General features: G+C 49.6%; 3 protein-coding genes across 3 annotated transcripts; 2 read left to right on the top strand and 1 right to left on the bottom strand.

Moving 5' to 3' along the window:
* The first annotated feature begins 1,794 nt into the window (after window positions 1–1,794).
* On the top strand, window positions 1,795–4,544 carry LOC120671297 (protein OS-9 homolog). The gene is made up of 8 exons (XM_039951596.1): window positions 1,795–2,027; window positions 2,352–2,428; window positions 2,827–3,027; window positions 3,134–3,205; window positions 3,501–3,616; window positions 3,719–3,785; window positions 3,919–4,025; window positions 4,103–4,544. Exons 1-8 carry the CDS (start codon window positions 1,943–1,945, stop codon window positions 4,266–4,268), a joined length of 891 nt encoding a protein of 296 aa, XP_039807530.1. The 5' UTR covers window positions 1,795–1,942; the 3' UTR covers window positions 4,269–4,544.
* A 3,347-nt stretch (window positions 4,545–7,891) lies between these two features.
* On the top strand, window positions 7,892–10,260 carry LOC120671296 (amino acid transporter AVT6E-like). The gene has a single exon (XM_039951595.1). The coding sequence runs from the start codon at window positions 8,402–8,404 to the stop codon at window positions 9,869–9,871; it is 1,470 nt and encodes a 489-aa protein (XP_039807529.1). The 5' UTR covers window positions 7,892–8,401; the 3' UTR covers window positions 9,872–10,260.
* Window positions 10,261–10,408: 148 nt separating this feature from the next.
* LOC120669422 (serine/threonine-protein kinase BIK1-like) lies at window positions 10,409–11,245 on the bottom strand. The gene has a single exon (XM_039949180.1). The coding sequence runs from the start codon at window positions 11,243–11,245 to the stop codon at window positions 10,499–10,501; it is 747 nt and encodes a 248-aa protein (XP_039805114.1). The 3' UTR covers window positions 10,409–10,498.
* Window positions 11,246–17,217: the final 5,972 nt, after the last annotated feature.

Below are 17,217 nucleotides of genomic sequence, written 5' to 3'. Positions count from 1 at the left end.
TGGTCCTCGCCTTTGCAATATTTGGTCCACAACGAACTACATCAAGGTGCTGTCAGATAACTACAATTTCGAGGAAGTATTTGTCCATCAAAGGTTACGCGTACATGAAAATAGATTACCCTTTGCGCATGCATTCAACTGTTTTACCCTTTAGCTAACCAGACCAGAGAGATTATTTCTTGTTAGAAGAAAAGCTTGCAAGAAAGTCTGGATCAATTATTTCCCGTCACATCCTATCGTTCATGTGGTAGCAGCTTCATGAAGCTCCATCCCATCTACCATATGCTAGATCTCATTCGCAAAATGGACGAGTACATGCAGAAGTTAATTACGACGTAGAGTCTGAGTTAAACTATGTAATCTAAAAAAAAATGATGTAGAGATGAAAGTTGCATTTGATTCTAACCGGAACGTACTCACTCTAACCGTGTGTTTGGTTGTGGGACTGGTAGGATGGGTTGGTTCCATCCCTCATTTTGGGGATGGAGCCGACCCGTTTCTTGTTTGGTTTCATCTCTAGTCTTGAGTACAGAACCAACCCATTTCTTGTTTGGTTGCAGGAACAAAAAAAACAGGGATGGATGCCATTTTTAACCCCGTTAGCACAGTAATTTTGGGTCCCACATGTCATCCTCATGGACTCCTTCCTCTTCCCACAGATACAGAAGCAGGGGCGCTTCTCCTCCATGGCCTCCTCACCTCGGCGCTCGGAACGGGGAGAGAGGCCCCTGCTCGCCGGAGAGGAGGGGCGCGCGCCGCCGGAGGCCGCCCCACGCGCCCCGGCCCGATTTGAGACACCAAACACAAGCACAGCAAACGAGCAAAGCGAAGCGACCACGAAGCAGACTTGATCCGAGAGCAAAGCTTGCTCCATTCCTCCCAACCCACCACTCGCATCAGCAGGCCGCCGACCTCCGACCGGCCGGGAGAAGCTCACAGGAGATGGCGCATCAGGAGGCGATGCCGCTGCTGACGCCGTTCCAGGCGGGGCAGCTCGAGCTCGCCCACCGGGTGGTGCTCGCGCCGCTCACGCGGTGCCGCTCCTACGGCAACGTGCCGCAGCCGCACGCCGCCGTGTACTACTCGCAGCGCGCCACCAGGGGCAGCCTCCTCATCACGGAGGCCACGGGCGTGTCCGCCACCGCGCAGGGGTACCCGGACACCCCCGGCATCTAGACGCCGGAGCAGGTCGAGGCGTGGAGGCCCATCGTGCCCCGCCTGCCCGCCCGCCGCCCCGCCTGCCCGCCCGCCGCCGAATCGCCACGCGCTCGCCGGCCGCCCCACGCGCTCGACCGCCGCTGAATTGCCACGCGCTCGCCGGTCGCGTGCTCGCATGCTCGCGCCACCGTGGGCCGACGCCGCCGTCCCGCGAGTTGCCGAGAAGATGAGGAGGCGGATCGGCCGCGACAGGGATGGAGAGGACGGGCGCGCGCGGCCGCGACAGGGACGGAGGAGGCGAATCGGCTGCGACGGGGCCGGGACGAGCGGACGACGGAGACTTCACGGGAAGAGCGCTCAGCGACAGAGGAAATCGGGGTTGGCTCCGTCCGCCAGATTTCAACGGACGGAGCCGACCCGCGTATAGACCGAATATTCCCATCTGGGTCCGCTCCAACCCCTACTCCTCCCCATCCAAACATCCTAAAAATGGGTTCGACCCGTCCGGGTTGGATTTCTTCCACCAACCAAACACACGGTAAAATCAACCATGCCTGAGATTAGGGGAAGGACCTTGGAATTCTGTAGTCGAAGGGTAAAGGCGTAACCTGTAGTCTGAAGGCGTAAAGCTCACACGTTGCTCGCAGGCTCGCAGCCTCGCAGACGCAGGCGCCAGGCACACTGCACACCGATCCCCATCCGGCGCTCGACCGCAACGTGAAGACTCTGGCGCTGACGACGGAAGGGTCTCGGAGGCGTAGCTAGGACCCACCTGCCGTCTCCGATGGGCTTCGCCGGCCGGGTGTCCGCGCTGCTCCTCTTCCTGGTCGCCGGCGCGGCCGCCTCCGACCAGATCTTCACCGCCTCAGGTGCTAAATCTGACCGGGTTGTCTTGCTAAACCCAACGAATCCACCGCTTCGCCGATGCGTTTGCCATGCTTCTTTAACGAATTCGACTCTCGAGTCAACAAGCGATCCGGCTCGGCTGTAGGTCGATTCTGGCGAGTGGCCTGGTGCCCATTGCTGCAGCTTTCTTGCCCAGATCTAGAACCCTGTAGTACAAAAGACTCGCCCTTTTGAGTCTGTGCCGTCTGGATATGCTAATGGACTGTCTCGTGGTTTGTATTGTTACTTGTGCTTCTGTCCGCTTTCCTTGATTACTGATTTAGCCTGAATTCTCCGCTGATCGTCAGGTGTTCCATTTGGGCGGAGTTCGCGTGAGCCAAGGTACCGGGTAGAGTTCCATCCAGTTGATTCCCCCTACCAACCGGTAAGATTTATAATGGATTTTCTGTCTGAATCCTTGTCTATGGCAAAGCAAGAGCTTTCTTTTGTTCTAACTTAAATACTTAATTTTCATAGTTGATTATGTGTGGACGTATGGATGGTAGGTTGTAGTGATCTGTAATTGAGACTACATTAAAATTTACCAGTAATTCTTGAACATGTATATGTGAATAATTCATTCTTGACTTTACTACAATTGGTCATTGTGTGTGAAAGACAAGTGAATATAATTCAGGCAATGCCAAATCATATAATTTTCGTACCATTTTTGTCAGAAAAGTCATATTTTAGTAGATGTATTACATTTTTGGTCTAAAACTTGCTGCTTGCCATAATTCAAACCTTACCCTTTTATCCTAACATTTTTGGTCTATTCAACAGGAGAATGGCCAGGAATCAGTACCAATGGCTAGCCATGAGGGGAAACATTATACATGCTTCCTACCAGTTGAAGAAACTAAAACCATGAAGTCAATTCTCCCACAAAATGCAACTAATGTTATAATAGAAAGTGACAGGAGAATTAAGCCAAAGGAGCCAGATGAGCTGCTTGAGCCTCTCAAGGATCAGTGTTTCTACAGGGTGAGCATACATCTCTTTCTTTACGCACCAGCACACATAATGAATTATTGGTCATGTGCGTGTGTGCCTGAGGGGAAATCCTGATTATTATGCCATTTTGACACAGCACGAAGGTTGGTGGTCTTATGAGTTCTGTTATCATGGGAAAATCCGACAGGTTCATGTAGAAGGTGATAAGGTAAGAGTTTCTTTGGCTCAGGATTGTAATTACAGTATATTTGATAGTCTTTATTTCCACCATCTCAAACAAACCTTGGGAAGTTGCAGTCCAAGGTTTGGTAGTTTTTAACTAGAGAAACAAGTTCTGAACTGAGTTAAACTGCAGAAAATTAAATGCGTGTCCGTTTCTTTGAACAATGGTAAATGTAACTTCAGTGTTGTATTATATTTCATACTTTGACATTGTCATATATGTAATCTAAAATTGCTAAACCTCTATAAATGTCATGCTAATTTCGTTTCTTTTGTTGAAGCTTATTCAAGAATATGTTCTAGGTGAATATGACAATGATGCAACTACTGCTTACCATGAAAATAGCACCTCTGAATTCGCTGACGATGACCATCATGTGAAAGATATTTCTAGGAGGTGCTGTACTAAAATCTCTTGAAAGTGTAGAGAGGAGCAGCATATTATATCTGGGTTTAAGGCTCACTTGAATGAATTTCTGCTGTCCCTGTTTTGTTGCAGATATCATGTCCACTTGTACACAAATGGGACTGTATGTGATCTCACGGACATACCCCGGGAGACTGAGGTGAGGACAAAAAACTAACACTATGAATGAATCTATTATATTTTTTTACTCCTACGTAAAGCAATTTTTGCTACAGTACCGAAGTAACAATTTCAGTACATTTGACTGTTCACACCCTTCCTTCTTCCAACAGGTTCGATTTGTCTGCTCGGAACCCACTGTCCTGATCAGTTCGATCAAGGAGATCTCTTCCTGCAAATATGTTGCAACAATTCAAAGCCCGATGCTTTGCAAAAACCCGTACGTGCTAATATTCTCCTCCTAGTATAGCAATCGCTATCTTTGCAATTGAGTTCATTATCCTGTTCTGCTTGCAGGTTGTTCCATCAAGAAAAACGCACCCTCTCCATCCACTGCAACGAGTTGCCTAGTGAAACAGAATCAACTGTTACTGTGGATGATGACTTGCTTCCGAAAGAAGAGCAGATCTCCATAATTCCTGATCAGGATGAACTACATGGTCTCACAGCTTATGCCACTTGATTTCCCTCCAATAATGTATGTCTGATGTAGAAGAAACAATTATTTTGGAGGCGCAGTGGCAACTGAGAACACACTGTCTTTACTGTCCCAAGAAACTCTGCAGTGGCACGTGGTGCCCCTTGTAAAGCAGGCTGAGATTACTAGTCTACAAAGCTAATTATAGGGGATGATTACGAAGGAAGAGAGTTTCTCTGTATTAGTAAAGAAACAATTTTGAGACACTAACATTTGCTTGAAATGCCTATAAAATGGATTGCAGCAATCTTGAAAGGTGGACGTCAGAGCAACTTTTTCCGAAAGTATCATTTCCCTAGCGTGGGGAGCAATCAGCTGTAAGTTAGGATCTTTTCAGTGCCCATAGAGAATTCTCTAATTGTTAGGATGACATATCATCTTCGTTGGCAATTTTACAGTGATACACTTGCAAATCCCACTAAGCATGTACAAGGGGCTGTTTGGTTCAAGCCTTCACTTCGCCACGCCACCACGCTGGCAGCCACAGCCCACAGCAAGCTGTTCGGTTCACTCCACTCCACTGCCACACTTTTTTGCATGCACTTTTCTGTGGCGAGTGTGGCGGAGCTTTGTTCGCCACAGTTTGTGGCGCGCGCTCCGTGGCGGTGGCAGGTGGTGGCTGTCAACCAAATAACCTCTAAGTGCTTAGAAAACAAAGACACCTGATCTTCTAGTGCAGATAAAGGCAAATTAGAGGGCCATGTCTTGGTAATACAAAAGCCTCAGAAGCATGCGCTTCCGTGCTTGGAAAACGTATCAGCTGACACATCCTGAAAAATTGGTGTCTGGAAATAGATATGTTTCCTAAAATACATTTTCACCTTCTAATTAAATTTAAAGAATATAGCGAACCTAAATAAAACTATACTATAAAGTCTTTCTTCGATATGAATGTACACACAGAATTTTCATGTCACAACTTAGGATATCATTAGTTGAAATTGGCCGGCCGAGTGCTAAGGAGAATTCGCATGCAATTGCCGCGGGTGGACACCAACAGGGGCGGAGGCAGCACTGGGTCTAGGGGGCTCCAGCCCTGGAGCCCCCCCCCCCCCTAGACCCCAAAAACCCATGGAGCCCCCCTCAAATTTTTGAGAAGAAAAGATGAGGAAGAAGGAGAGGAAGAAGAAATCAGCCCCCCTTCAACCATTTCTGTATCCGCCACTGGACACCAAGGCAGTCTGCTTGGTCAAACAAGACGATCTCCTTGATACTTTTATGCTGCCGCGAAGGAATTTCGAGCTGTACTTGGTCAACTGAAGACATTTTCAACAATCAACTTGCCTGCGTGAAATGATGGTGGCGTGTGAACCGAAAGACTTTGAATACTTCCTTTCGTGTCAATTAACAGGACCTAACAAGAAGACAAATTCAAGAAAAAAAACTAAAATGGTCTGGAGATCTTAAACTACGATTCCTGCACCAAACCAAAGCTTATCATTGGGCCACGTCGCTTCCTTTTCCTCAAGCATTGGATGAGAAACGAATGGCATCAAGCCATGCAACGTGGCAATGAGAAACGAACGGCATCAAGCCTTGCAACGTGGCTCTCTTCGTGAAGTTTCTCGGATACCAAGTTTCTTAGGCAAGTCTCGGTCAGAAGAGGAAAGCGTATTTATCTCTCCCTTACTTGTTGCTTCTTCCCAACCCTTCCGACGTCACAATCGCAGCGCAAGAAAATCTCTGACCAGAGGAAAGGTGTGTGATCTCTTCTTCTCCATGAGAATCCTGTTGGTCGACAGCTCCAGGTTGTCGCTCCATCTCCCCACCTGCGCCTCCGCCGCCAACACGCTCCCCACGAGGTCACGATCCTGCCGTTCCACCCCTGCCCGCTATAGCGTAGCGAGCGCCGGCCAGGGCGGAAGAACAGCATGGTCTTCGTGAGCGCCCGCACCGCCCCACGCCCGCGATCTCCGCCGACTACGCGCTCCCCACCTACGCTTCCTCCCATCGTGCAGCCCCGCACCACCATGTCCCGCGCATACGCCCGGATGGCGGCATCCTCGAGCCGGCCCCAGCTCCTGGCGGTTTCGTCAGCCAGCCACCCGCCGGATGCGAACTCGAAGAGCAGGTGGTGCTCTGCAGCCGCGATGATGTGCGAGCCGAGACATGCCACGAGGCGTCGTCGGAGGCCAACCACACAACGGAGCACAACGCGCGGCGGCCCAACGTGCGTACCCGCCTGGGCTTCCTCGCAGCCGAGGTGAAGGCTGCGTCGACGCCCACCATGTGTTCGATGCGATGCAATGCTAACAAGAACAGAGGTAACCATGCAGTGAGGACAGCAAAGCACACACAAGGAGTCTCATTGTTCTGGAGCCTTTTTCTTCCTCTAATCAAAACCCTTACGGCCTGCTAAATTATAATGGCAGATTTTCTCATCTGCACAAAAATCTATTCCCGTCCATTATGCAAATTAAGTATCTGTTGTAGTTCCTGAAAAGAAATGGATGCCAATAATGTAACAGGGGCCATGTTAATGGATCGCTGCTGGCCGTGCCTAAACTGATCAAACAGGCCTTCATGCTCAAACTCGCTCAAATGAAAGTCTTAAAATTTAAAAGCATTTAGTATAAAGGTTGCTCAAAATTTCAAAACCTACATCTTTGCTACAGAGCAAATTTAGAAATCCAAACTCTATGATAAATCACCCATTGAACCAAAAAGATTTTAAAAAAAGTGTTCGATATCAAAATTCAAAGTGCTTCTACACACGAGGCAATGCCGCCAGGTTTTCTAGTGTATAGGAGACCGACAATAGTCATACAACCGGCAATAGGAAAGGTTGAAGTGGCATACGCATTTCCTTTTGAAGAGGATCCATAGCCACATTAAGAAAGAAAAATAAATCTTAAGCTTTGCTTCATCTGCAAATAAAAGTTTGCTTCAAACAACATAAAATTTTTGTAAATTTCAATCCATGACACCGCCTGATGATGGGAGATCTCAAGTTACTTGAACTGTTCTACCAGAGAGGGATGATATTTCTGCTTACAGACAGGTGGGCCATATGGTAGGTAGCTCCAGTAGCCAGCAAGCGGGTCCCGCTCCGACTCCAGATTGCCGGCCAATCAGGTCGAAGAGCTTGGTCTCGTTTGGTTCACGCTGGCCTATTTCATACTACAAAAGAATCTTCTATGTATGAAGTAGTAAATGAAGTCAATTTGTAAAATTTTTTCAAGAATGGGTGTAACTTTTTGTGACGAATCTAATGACATTAATTAATCGATGATTTGTTACAGTGATGCTACAGTATCATCCTCTAATCGCATGGTCAAATGTCTTATTAGATTCTTCAAAGTCACTAGTGCGGAGATTCTGAAATTAATTTTATAAATTGACTTTATTTGATACCGTAATTAGCGGTCAAAATGTCACTATTTATTAGCACGCTGCAAAACAAAAGGCCTGTATCTCCCATGTGGCCGCCGCACGCGTCACAGGTCGAGCCAGGCAATGCTCACGAATCACCAGCTACCCTCCCACTGCCACATGGCCCCACGCAATCCTGAGCCCACACGTCAGGGATTATATACGAGGCGACACGGGAGTCACATGTTTGGTGTAGCCATCCGTACTCGGAATTAACGTAAATTGACTGTGCTCTCTAGTTTGAGAGATACTTTCATCAGGGAGAAGCAAGAACAGGGGGGAAAGAGTGGAAATAAACAAAAGATTTTACAAATAAACAAGAGAGATAAAGCTCAGATCTCACTCCCCACAGTTCAACGCCCCAGCCTGCCTCTCAATCCAATCCCCCTTGCTGCTCGCAACCCATTCCTCCCCGCGGTTATCTTCTTCCGCGGCTGTATCCTCCAATCTCCTCCACGGAGAGGTCAATTTCGGTTCCCAAATCTCGCAAAGAGGAGTAGAAGAAAAGCAAGGTGCTTTGCGCCGCAAGGATCGCCATTGCCCGCCGTATCTTCTGAGATTTCTCCTCCCCTTTCTGCAGCAATTTTGCTCTTGGAGCTGTAGATTGGATGCGTGGTTCCTTCCATTCGTGTCCGAATTAGGCATTGGGGTCCTGTTCCTCCCTTTCTCCTTGTATCCGGTCTTGCCAACAATTTTCCATATTGTTGGTGGCTTTCTGATCCATCTTTGATGCGCCAAGAGGCGAGATGAACACGAATTACTCGGCGCTCCCATTGACCTCCCCTTCTATTGAGCTCCAATCCAACGGGGCCAAATCCAGCGCCGCCACCAATGGCGTCGTTCTCAACGGCCACGCCAAGATCTCCAAGCAAGATTCATTCTTGGGCGAGCTCGAGGACGGCGGCGGCGGCGGTGGCGGGGAGCACGACGAACTCCCGCTCATCGGCGACGGCCCCGCCGGGCCGCCGGAGGGGTCCACCGTACCCGCCGCGGTGTTCAACCTCGCTACCTCCATCATCGGGGCCGGCATTATGGCGCTCCCCGCCACCATGAAGGTGCTCGGCGTTGCCCTCGGGCTTGTCGCGATCCTGGTCATGGGGGTCCTCTCCGAGATCACCGTCGAGCTGCTAGTGAGGTTCTCGGCACACTGCCGAGCGCTTTCATACGGCGAGGTAGTGCACATGGCACTGGGCCGGCCGGCGAGCATCGTAGCGCAGATGTGTGTCATCATCAACAATGCTGGAGTCCTAGTGGTGTACCTAATCATCATCGGAGATGTGATGTCTGGGTCGCTGAAGCACATTGGCGTCATGGACCAGTTGATTGGCCATGGGGAGTGGGATAACCGGAAGCTGCTGATCTTGGTGGTTCTTGTGGTCTTCCTTGCACCATTGTGTGCACTTGAGAAGATTGACTCACTGAGCTTGTCATCTGCCGCATCGGTTGCCCTTGCTGTTGTGTTTGTGGTTGTCTCCTGCATCATTGCCTTGATCAAGATTGCCGAGGGCAAGATCAGCATGCCGAGGATGGGGCCAGATTTCAGCTCAAGAGAGGCGATGCTAGACCTGCTTGTCGTGATACCGATCATGACGAATGCCTACATCTGCCATTTCAATGTCCAGCCAATCTACAATGAGCTGAAGGAGAAGACACCCCAGAACATGTACAAGGTTGGGAGGATCAGCACAGTGCTATGTGTTGTGGTTTATGCCCTGACTGCTCTCTCTGGCTACCTCTTGTTCGGCGATGATACAGAGTCCGACGTTCTCACCAACTTCGACAAGGATCTCGGGATCAGATTTAGCTCAGTCCTCAACTACATCGTCAGGATTGGTTATGTCATCCATCTGGTCCTTGTGTTCCCTGTTGTCCACTTCTCACTAAGACAGACTGTGGATTCGCTGATATTTGGTGAGTTGGCTACCCCTAGCAGAAAGAAGACACTCGCGTTGACAGTTGTTCTACTGGCGCTCATCTACCTCGGCTCAACAATGATACCCAACATCTGGATGGCCTTCAAGTTCACCGGTGCAACAACAGGTCTGGCATTGGGGTTCATGTTCCCAGCCCTGGTGGCATTAAGGCTGGACAAGGAAGGGAGCCGCTTGGGGCATGGAGAGAGGCTCCTGTCACTTGGGTTGCTGGGGCTGTCCATAGTGGTTAGCGTCATCGGAGTTGTCGGCAATGTATACACCCTGAAGAGTAAGTCTGAGTGATCTCTCGAAGATGAACAAATTGGTAGCTAGGTTAGAGGAAGCTGGACACCATGACATGGTGTTTTACAACAAGAGACAGATTGTGTAAGCATGGTCATTATACAGTAGTCAGCTATGATACTATTCGAGTGAACCACAGGATCTCAGATACAGTCTGTTTACCTTCTGAGGTGCATCATGGAACAGTTCTTAAGAGAATTCTTTTATGTACTTTATACCATTTTTTTTATGTAACAATTTTTTGATAGTATGTTTACCTTCTGTGGTGCATCCTGGAGTTATTTTTTGATAAGGGCAACACAAGAACTAAGTTCACTTGTACCTTGAGCGTCTCTACGAGATGAATGTTAAGACTGTTTGGAACATAGGATTCCTACAGAATTTTCATATGAGAACTCATATCCACAACGACACAAGATGTTTTCTGTCCTTTCATGAAATTTCAACATTTGCAGTTTTATGTATGAACTTTAGAGGTTGATACCCAGACATTTTTGGCTGAAGATTTTCATATCAGCCTTAGAGCATCTCCAGCCGGACGCCCAAAATGAAGCCCCTATTTCTCCACTTGGAAGCCGGCCTGTAAAATTTGAGGACCCAAATCAGAGCCCAACTCCAACAGGCTTCTCAAATCTCGGCCTGCAAACAGCGGGACCCACTGTCAGGCCCGAAATTTGCTGCCCGCAGCCGCCGCCCGTCCTCGCCCGCCGTCGCCGTTGCTCCGCGTTCTCGCCGGCCATGTGCGCTAGTCCCCGGCGCCCTAGCACACGCCGCCGTCGTTTGCCCCGCCGCCCTAGCACACGCCGCCGCATCCTCGCCGGCCGTGCGCGCGCCGTCGCGCCCTCGCCCGCCGCACCACGTGCCCCGCCGGAGGAGGTGGTTCTCCAGGCTGCCCCGCAGCATGTACTCATACACCAGCAGCTTGTTGCTGTCCGGGTCGGAGCAGTAGCCCACCAGCTTGACCAGGTTCTCATGGTGGAGCTCGCCCGGGTAGGTCACCTCGGCCAGCCACTCCCTGTGGCCCTGGAAGCTCTCCTTCTTGAGCTTCTTGACGGCCACCATCCGGCCGACGGCAGGCTTGGTCGGGGCTAGCGTCGCCTCGTCCATCCACCCCTTGTACACGCACCCGAAGCCGCCCTCGCCTAGGTACGAGTTGGAGCCGAAGTTCTTGGTGGCCGCGCGGAGGTCGTTCATGCTGAAGGACTTGAGCCCGGCGCTCGCCGCCACGTCGGAGCCGGAAGGCCGAGGAGCTGCCGCTGCTGCGGCGCGACGCAAGCTTGGCGGTGACCGAGGCTGCCGAACCCGAATTGTTGGACGTGGTGCTCCTTGTGGCCTCTGAATTGAATGAAATTGACGGACCAGGCCAGGATTCATGTAATTTATAACTTAGTGCTAGTAGAGCATCTATGGTTTTCTTGTGCAGTCAAGCTTGAATGTAATTTCAGTCAGATCACCTATGTTCTTTTTGAAATGGATGTGTGGTTTCAGAAAAATGGCTTCATCATTCAGTTTTGAGATGCAAACTGAAACTGGTTATACTGTTCAGTTCAGGTTGGGCACTTGCTTCATGTAACTTGCTGTTCAGTTCTGTACATTGGAAATGTTTTTTTTTTACTGCAGACCTAATCATACTTATCACAAATGAATGAATCTAACAGTATATGTATAGTTCAGTCTGAAGAATACATTGTTCTGCACTCCTTACTGAATATAACCTGAATTCTGAATTCTGAACATCTGAAACGTATAAACTCATCTTTCCTGGAGTGGAAGCCCAGGAAACATTCAGACCCTACGATAGCGTTCAGACATCTTCTTGGCATTATTCTGAATTCACAGATGAGTTCAGACATCTTCTTGGCATTCCACTCCAGGAAACTTGAATGCAGGGACAAGGCAGAGCCTAATTCTGAGTGCTGTAACTATTCAGTATTCTAAAATGAGATAAAAAAGTCACATGAAGCCTATGCAAACTGTTAGTGTTCCAACAGAAAAAAAAAGTCTCTGAAACCTGTACAAGTCATGCAAGCACTGAATGTTTTGTTCAGTCACCTATGCATTGAAAAAAATAGAAGATTTTTGTTCAGGTTTATATTCAAAACTTCTGCTCGGATTCAGGCTGAAGGTACCTGCTCGCCAGGTGCCATGATTCAGGCTGCTGCATATCAGACAATGCATAATTTTCAGTGATACAATATGACCAATGACAGAATAATGACCAATGACAGAGTTCCATTCTGTTAATTGATTTAGTACAACCAATTCAGAATAATGACCATTCTGTTAATTGACAGAAGTACAACCAAACCTCTGAATGACCAGCATCAGCATGCTACACAAGGAAACATTCAGATGAAAATTGGTTGTTTCTCGGAACAATGCAGAGGTTAAATTTACACACAAAAAAACATCACAGTAGAACTGTGCACAAATGCATTCCAGAAATCACTGAGAACACTTGTGCGGCCATGTCATCGACGCGTATGAGCGCTCCATTTGTGCTCTCTTTCATTGCACTGAAGACCTCTCTGCCTTGAAGACGGCCGACCGGGCAGCAAGAGCACACTTGTGCGCCTTGAATGTCTCACCGGCAACCAGTGGCGGAGCTCGTCAAGAACTTTAGGTGGGGCATAATTTGTTATGTTATGTTACGGCCAAAATGAATGTCAAATATAGTATTAATTCAACAAATACCAACTAAACCATAGGAAGAAGATCCAACTAAACTTATGAATGAAAGAAGAAATTAGTTAGTTAGTGTATAATATATTATATATGATTATCTAAAAATAGAACACATATCACCCTAACAATTTCCTTCAAAAAATCATCCTAACCAGCTGGCCCTGCACTGCAGGACTGAGATGCTGAGGCAGGCAGGCGGCAGCCGTCGTTTTTTCATTTCTATATTTAAAAAAAAAAATCAAAAATATATGCCCGTTTGGATAAATTGTAAATATACTTCCTTGCCGCCCGTTGCCCAGGCGACCGGGCACCGGTCGCCCCCCTACGGGCGACAGGGGACTAAATGGCGCGGGGGGGGGGGGGGGGGGGGGCGTCGCCCGCCCCTGGGGCGACGGGGGCCGGTCGCCCCCCCCCCAACGGGCGACAGGGCATGGCTGCCCTATTTAAACCCCCCCTCTCACCTCTCATTCTATTCTCAAAAATTCCAGAAAAAATAGAAAAAAGAAGAGAGGGGTGAGAAGAAGGAAAGCGACGAAGCTCTGCCGGAGTGCGCATCTGTGATCTGCAGGTATTAACGTTTGACCTTCCACGTAGTTGCGTTGTTTTTTATTGTAATTTATTTTAAGTAGTGTCGTAGTAGTTAATTTCTAGCAGTAGTTTGCGGATATATTATTTACGTTGTATGAAATTATTTCTGGAATATCACAACACGCGTTTATTACAAAATCTTTAGTATTAGAGATTACTTTATAAATTAGATTTGTTTTCTAGCAGTGTTGTGTATCATCATCAATTCCCATTGCTCACCGTCTACCACCCAATTCACAAGACCGTGCACGGTCATAAGATGGGTCTCCGGATTAACCCGGAAACCACGCTGCAGCCACTTGTATATGGATCCGAAACTCATCTCTAGAGGTTTATCTATACCGCTAGATGTGCAGTTAAATGCTGACAAATCTACTCCATTTGGTCTATACAAAACACTGTAGTCACAAAAAAAACTTGAAACTGCATCTTGCTCGACATATCTGTACATCAACGAATACTTATGTAGGCATACTCTTTATTTCACTACGTTATTCAATAATCTATACAAACTACGTATGAAAATCAACTACAACATATAAGTATTCCGGTCTACGTATATAACTAACGTGTAAATTATCCACCGATTCGTATGCATACGTATACTACATATGCGATCCATAAAATAATTCTATTCTAATTCATTTATAAATACGTCTAAAAATAATTTGTATTGTACTAACTTCTAATTCTTAATTTTCTACAAATTAATTCATTACCTCCATATTAATATTATTCTAATTCAAAATTAATTTCTAAGCACATATCTGAAATTACTGAAATAGCAAAACAGCGAAATAATCCTATTATAATCTAATACAATCTAAAACAAATCTAATTTATAAAGTAATCTCTAATATTAAAGATTTTGTAATAAACGCGTGTTCTGATATTCCAGAAATAATTTCATACAACGTAAATAATATATCCACAAACTACTGCTAGAAATTAACTACTACAGCACTACTTAAAATAAATTACAATAAAAAACAACGCAACTACGTGGAAGGTCAAACATTAATACTTGCAGATCACAGATGCGCACTCCGGCGGGGCTTCGCCGCTTTACTTCTTCTCACCCATCTCTTCTTTTTTTCTATTTTTTCTGGAATTTTTTAGAATAGAATGAGGGGTGAGAGGGAAGGGGGGTTTAAATAGGGCAGCCATGCCCTGTCGCCCTTGGGGGGCACCGGCACCCCGTCGCCCCAGGGGCGGGCAATACCCCCCCTGCCTGCCCCCGCGCCATTTAGCAATTTGCCCCCTGTCGCCTGTAGGGGGCGACCGGTGCCCGGTCGCCCGGGCAACGGGTGACAGGGGTGTATATTTACAATTTATCCAAACGGGCATATATTTTTGAATTTTTTTAAATATAGAAATAAAAAAAAAACGCGCGGCAGCCCTGCAGGTTAGCCTGGCAAGGGGCGCTAGCGGGCTGCATAGGCAGCAGCAAGCGGGTTGCAGCTAGGCCTAGGGCGCGGCAGCTGCGCGCTATGGGAATAGTGGCCTGATACACAGCGCAGTGACGAATCCCTCTCTACAGGCAGTGAACGGCGTCGCTCGACTGCTGCACCTCAGGAAGGGTAGTACTGGGGGCTCCTTGCTGGCAGTAGATGGGGCAGCTGCCCCACCCTGCCGCATGGGGAGCTCCGCCTCTGCCGGCAACCAGGAAGGTGACATCTACCCCTCCCCCTTTGGACGCCAAGAGATCACCGAGATTTTGGTGCAGGTTCGACGGTGGAACCACAACCAACGGGAACGGAAACCGATTCAAGGAGGACGACGACTGCCAAGATCCGAGCAGCACGCGGCGACGCCGCCACCGCCGCCGTCCGCCGCAATGTGGGCCGTGGGGCCCAACGCCGCAGCGCCATCCGGCGGGTTCTGGATGCTGCCCGTGTCCGCTAGCTCGGCCGCCGCCGCGCGACCGTCGGAGCAGCCCATGTGGTCCTTCAGCGGAGGAGGCGGCGGGACGGCCACCGTGCAGGCGCCTCTGCAGTTTATGTCCCGGGCCAGCTACCCCAGCAAACGCTGGAGGCGGCGGCGGCGGCATGTCGGACACCAACATAGGCATGCTCGCCGGGCTCAATGCATACAACCGCGACGGAAGCGAGGACCAGCAGCAGCACCAGCATCCTGAAGGCGCGCCGGCGGCGGGTGCGTTGGGGCGGGGCCGGCCAGCGCAGGGGCGGGCCCAATGTAATTCAAGGGTATTCAAGTGAATACCCATGATTTTTAGCAAACAAATTTGTACGTGTAGTATATCACATATATATAGTTTAAAAAATAAAAATTTCACTGTATATAGGCCTATCATTTCTCCTTCTCTCACCCGATCCAATAAAAATAGCAAGTCCACCTCCCCCATCCCTCTCACAATCAGATGGCTTACATAGCCCTCATGGCCAACAACTGAAGTTTTGCTTAACCGAGCTAAAAGTAACTCCAACAGCTTGATTTTTCCCTTTCCCCTTTCTCATCATATAGGGAAATCCCTTTTTCTATTTTCAACTTATAGGGGAGAAGTGCTTCAGCAGCTAGATTTTTTCCTTTCCTCTTTCTCTCCTCCTGTCACGTGGGGTCCACCTGTCATTCACATCTTCTCTTTCTTTCCCCTCCCCCGATCCCCTCCCCTCCTCTCCCCCACCCCGAGCTCACCCCCGCAGCCGACGATGAACTCGGCGGTGCTCCCCCCTTTGTTTCCGCGCGCTGCTGGCAAAGGCAAAGCGGCGGAGGCTTCATGGCGGATGCTCGGAGGCCTCCGCCGCCGCGTCGGCATGCTCCGAGATCTCCCCCGCCACCTCGTCGGCCTGCTCCGAGATCTTCCCCGCCACCCGGTCAGCCTGCTGTGAGATCCCCGGCGGCCGTCGTCCGCCCCTACCACTCGGCGCCCCCGCCCGGCCGCCCTAGCGAACCCGACCCCCGGCGGCCCGCCGACGCCGCCGCGGGCCGTCCCGGCAGCGCCGGAGCCTTCCCCCTCGGGGCGCGTCGCATTCAGGCCGTCGGACATGACCACCACCGAGGCGCGGCAGCTCTGGGCGCGCCTCGCCGGCGAGCTCGGCCGCGTCCGTGCGCTCCTCTCCCACGTCGACGCGTTGCTGCCGCAGCAGGACGGCGGCCAGCGCCGCCGCCTCACCGCCGCGGACCCCCCTAGGCCGGACCCGCCTCCGCACTGCTAGAGGCGATGCAGAGGTGGTGCGCCGAGATCTTGACGCGGCTGCGCAAGTCCAAGAACAGCGTGTGGTTCAACTCCCCCATTGACGTCGAGGGCCTCAAGCTTTTACGACTACACGGACACACGCGTCCGTTTTGCGGAGCGTGCTCGTCGGCGGCCATGGCGGGGGCAGCCGTCGGCGACGGCAGGACGAGGAAGCAAAGAGGAAAGAGAGACGTGGCTGTCTCCCCTTTCTATTGGGGATTTGAGAAATGTTATTGGGGATTGAGAAAAAATATAGGGGAAAGGGAGATAAAAAATCAATCTGTTGAAGCAAGTTTTTTCACCATCAATCCCCTATATTGAGAAAAGGTGAAAAGAGAAAAGGGGAAAATCAAGCTGTTGAAGTTGCTCTAAGTGGCCTGACTCCTCACCCCCAAACCTCCCATCTCCATAGCTGAGCCCGAGTTTGAGCGGCTGCCAAGGAACCCTAGACTGCCAGGCGCAGGTAGGCGACAACGGACTCCAGCCAGCCACGGACATAGGATGGACACCGACGGGCCACTAACGAGTTACGTGTAGACCAGGCTGAGCTCTGTGCAGTAGTTGGCAGTGCCACGCCCACGCGCTAAGACCATGCACGGCCTAGGGCAGTCTCCACAGGTCGCGGGTGCACCCGCACTCGGCTAGGGACCAAGGCGGCAACACTGTAGTAGGCCGCAGTACAATAAAAGTGAAGAATATTTTTTATATTTTGTGAATTGATTCTTGCAATTGTTAAATACTCCTGAATTTTTGATAAATAGATAGTAATGTAGTGATCAAATATTTAAAAAACTTTAGTCTTTAAAATTTTGAATACCAATACCTCATATCCTGGGCCCGCCCCTGGGCCAGCGCGCCGCCGGGGCGGGGCGGAGCG

This window comes from Panicum virgatum, chromosome 4N, assembly GCF_016808335.1.
Source record: "Panicum virgatum strain AP13 chromosome 4N, P.virgatum_v5, whole genome shotgun sequence".
Taxonomy (NCBI): Eukaryota; Viridiplantae; Streptophyta; class Magnoliopsida; order Poales; family Poaceae; genus Panicum; species Panicum virgatum.
The sequence above is the reverse complement of the archived record's forward strand: the minus strand, read 5'-3'. Positions and strand labels throughout refer to the sequence as shown.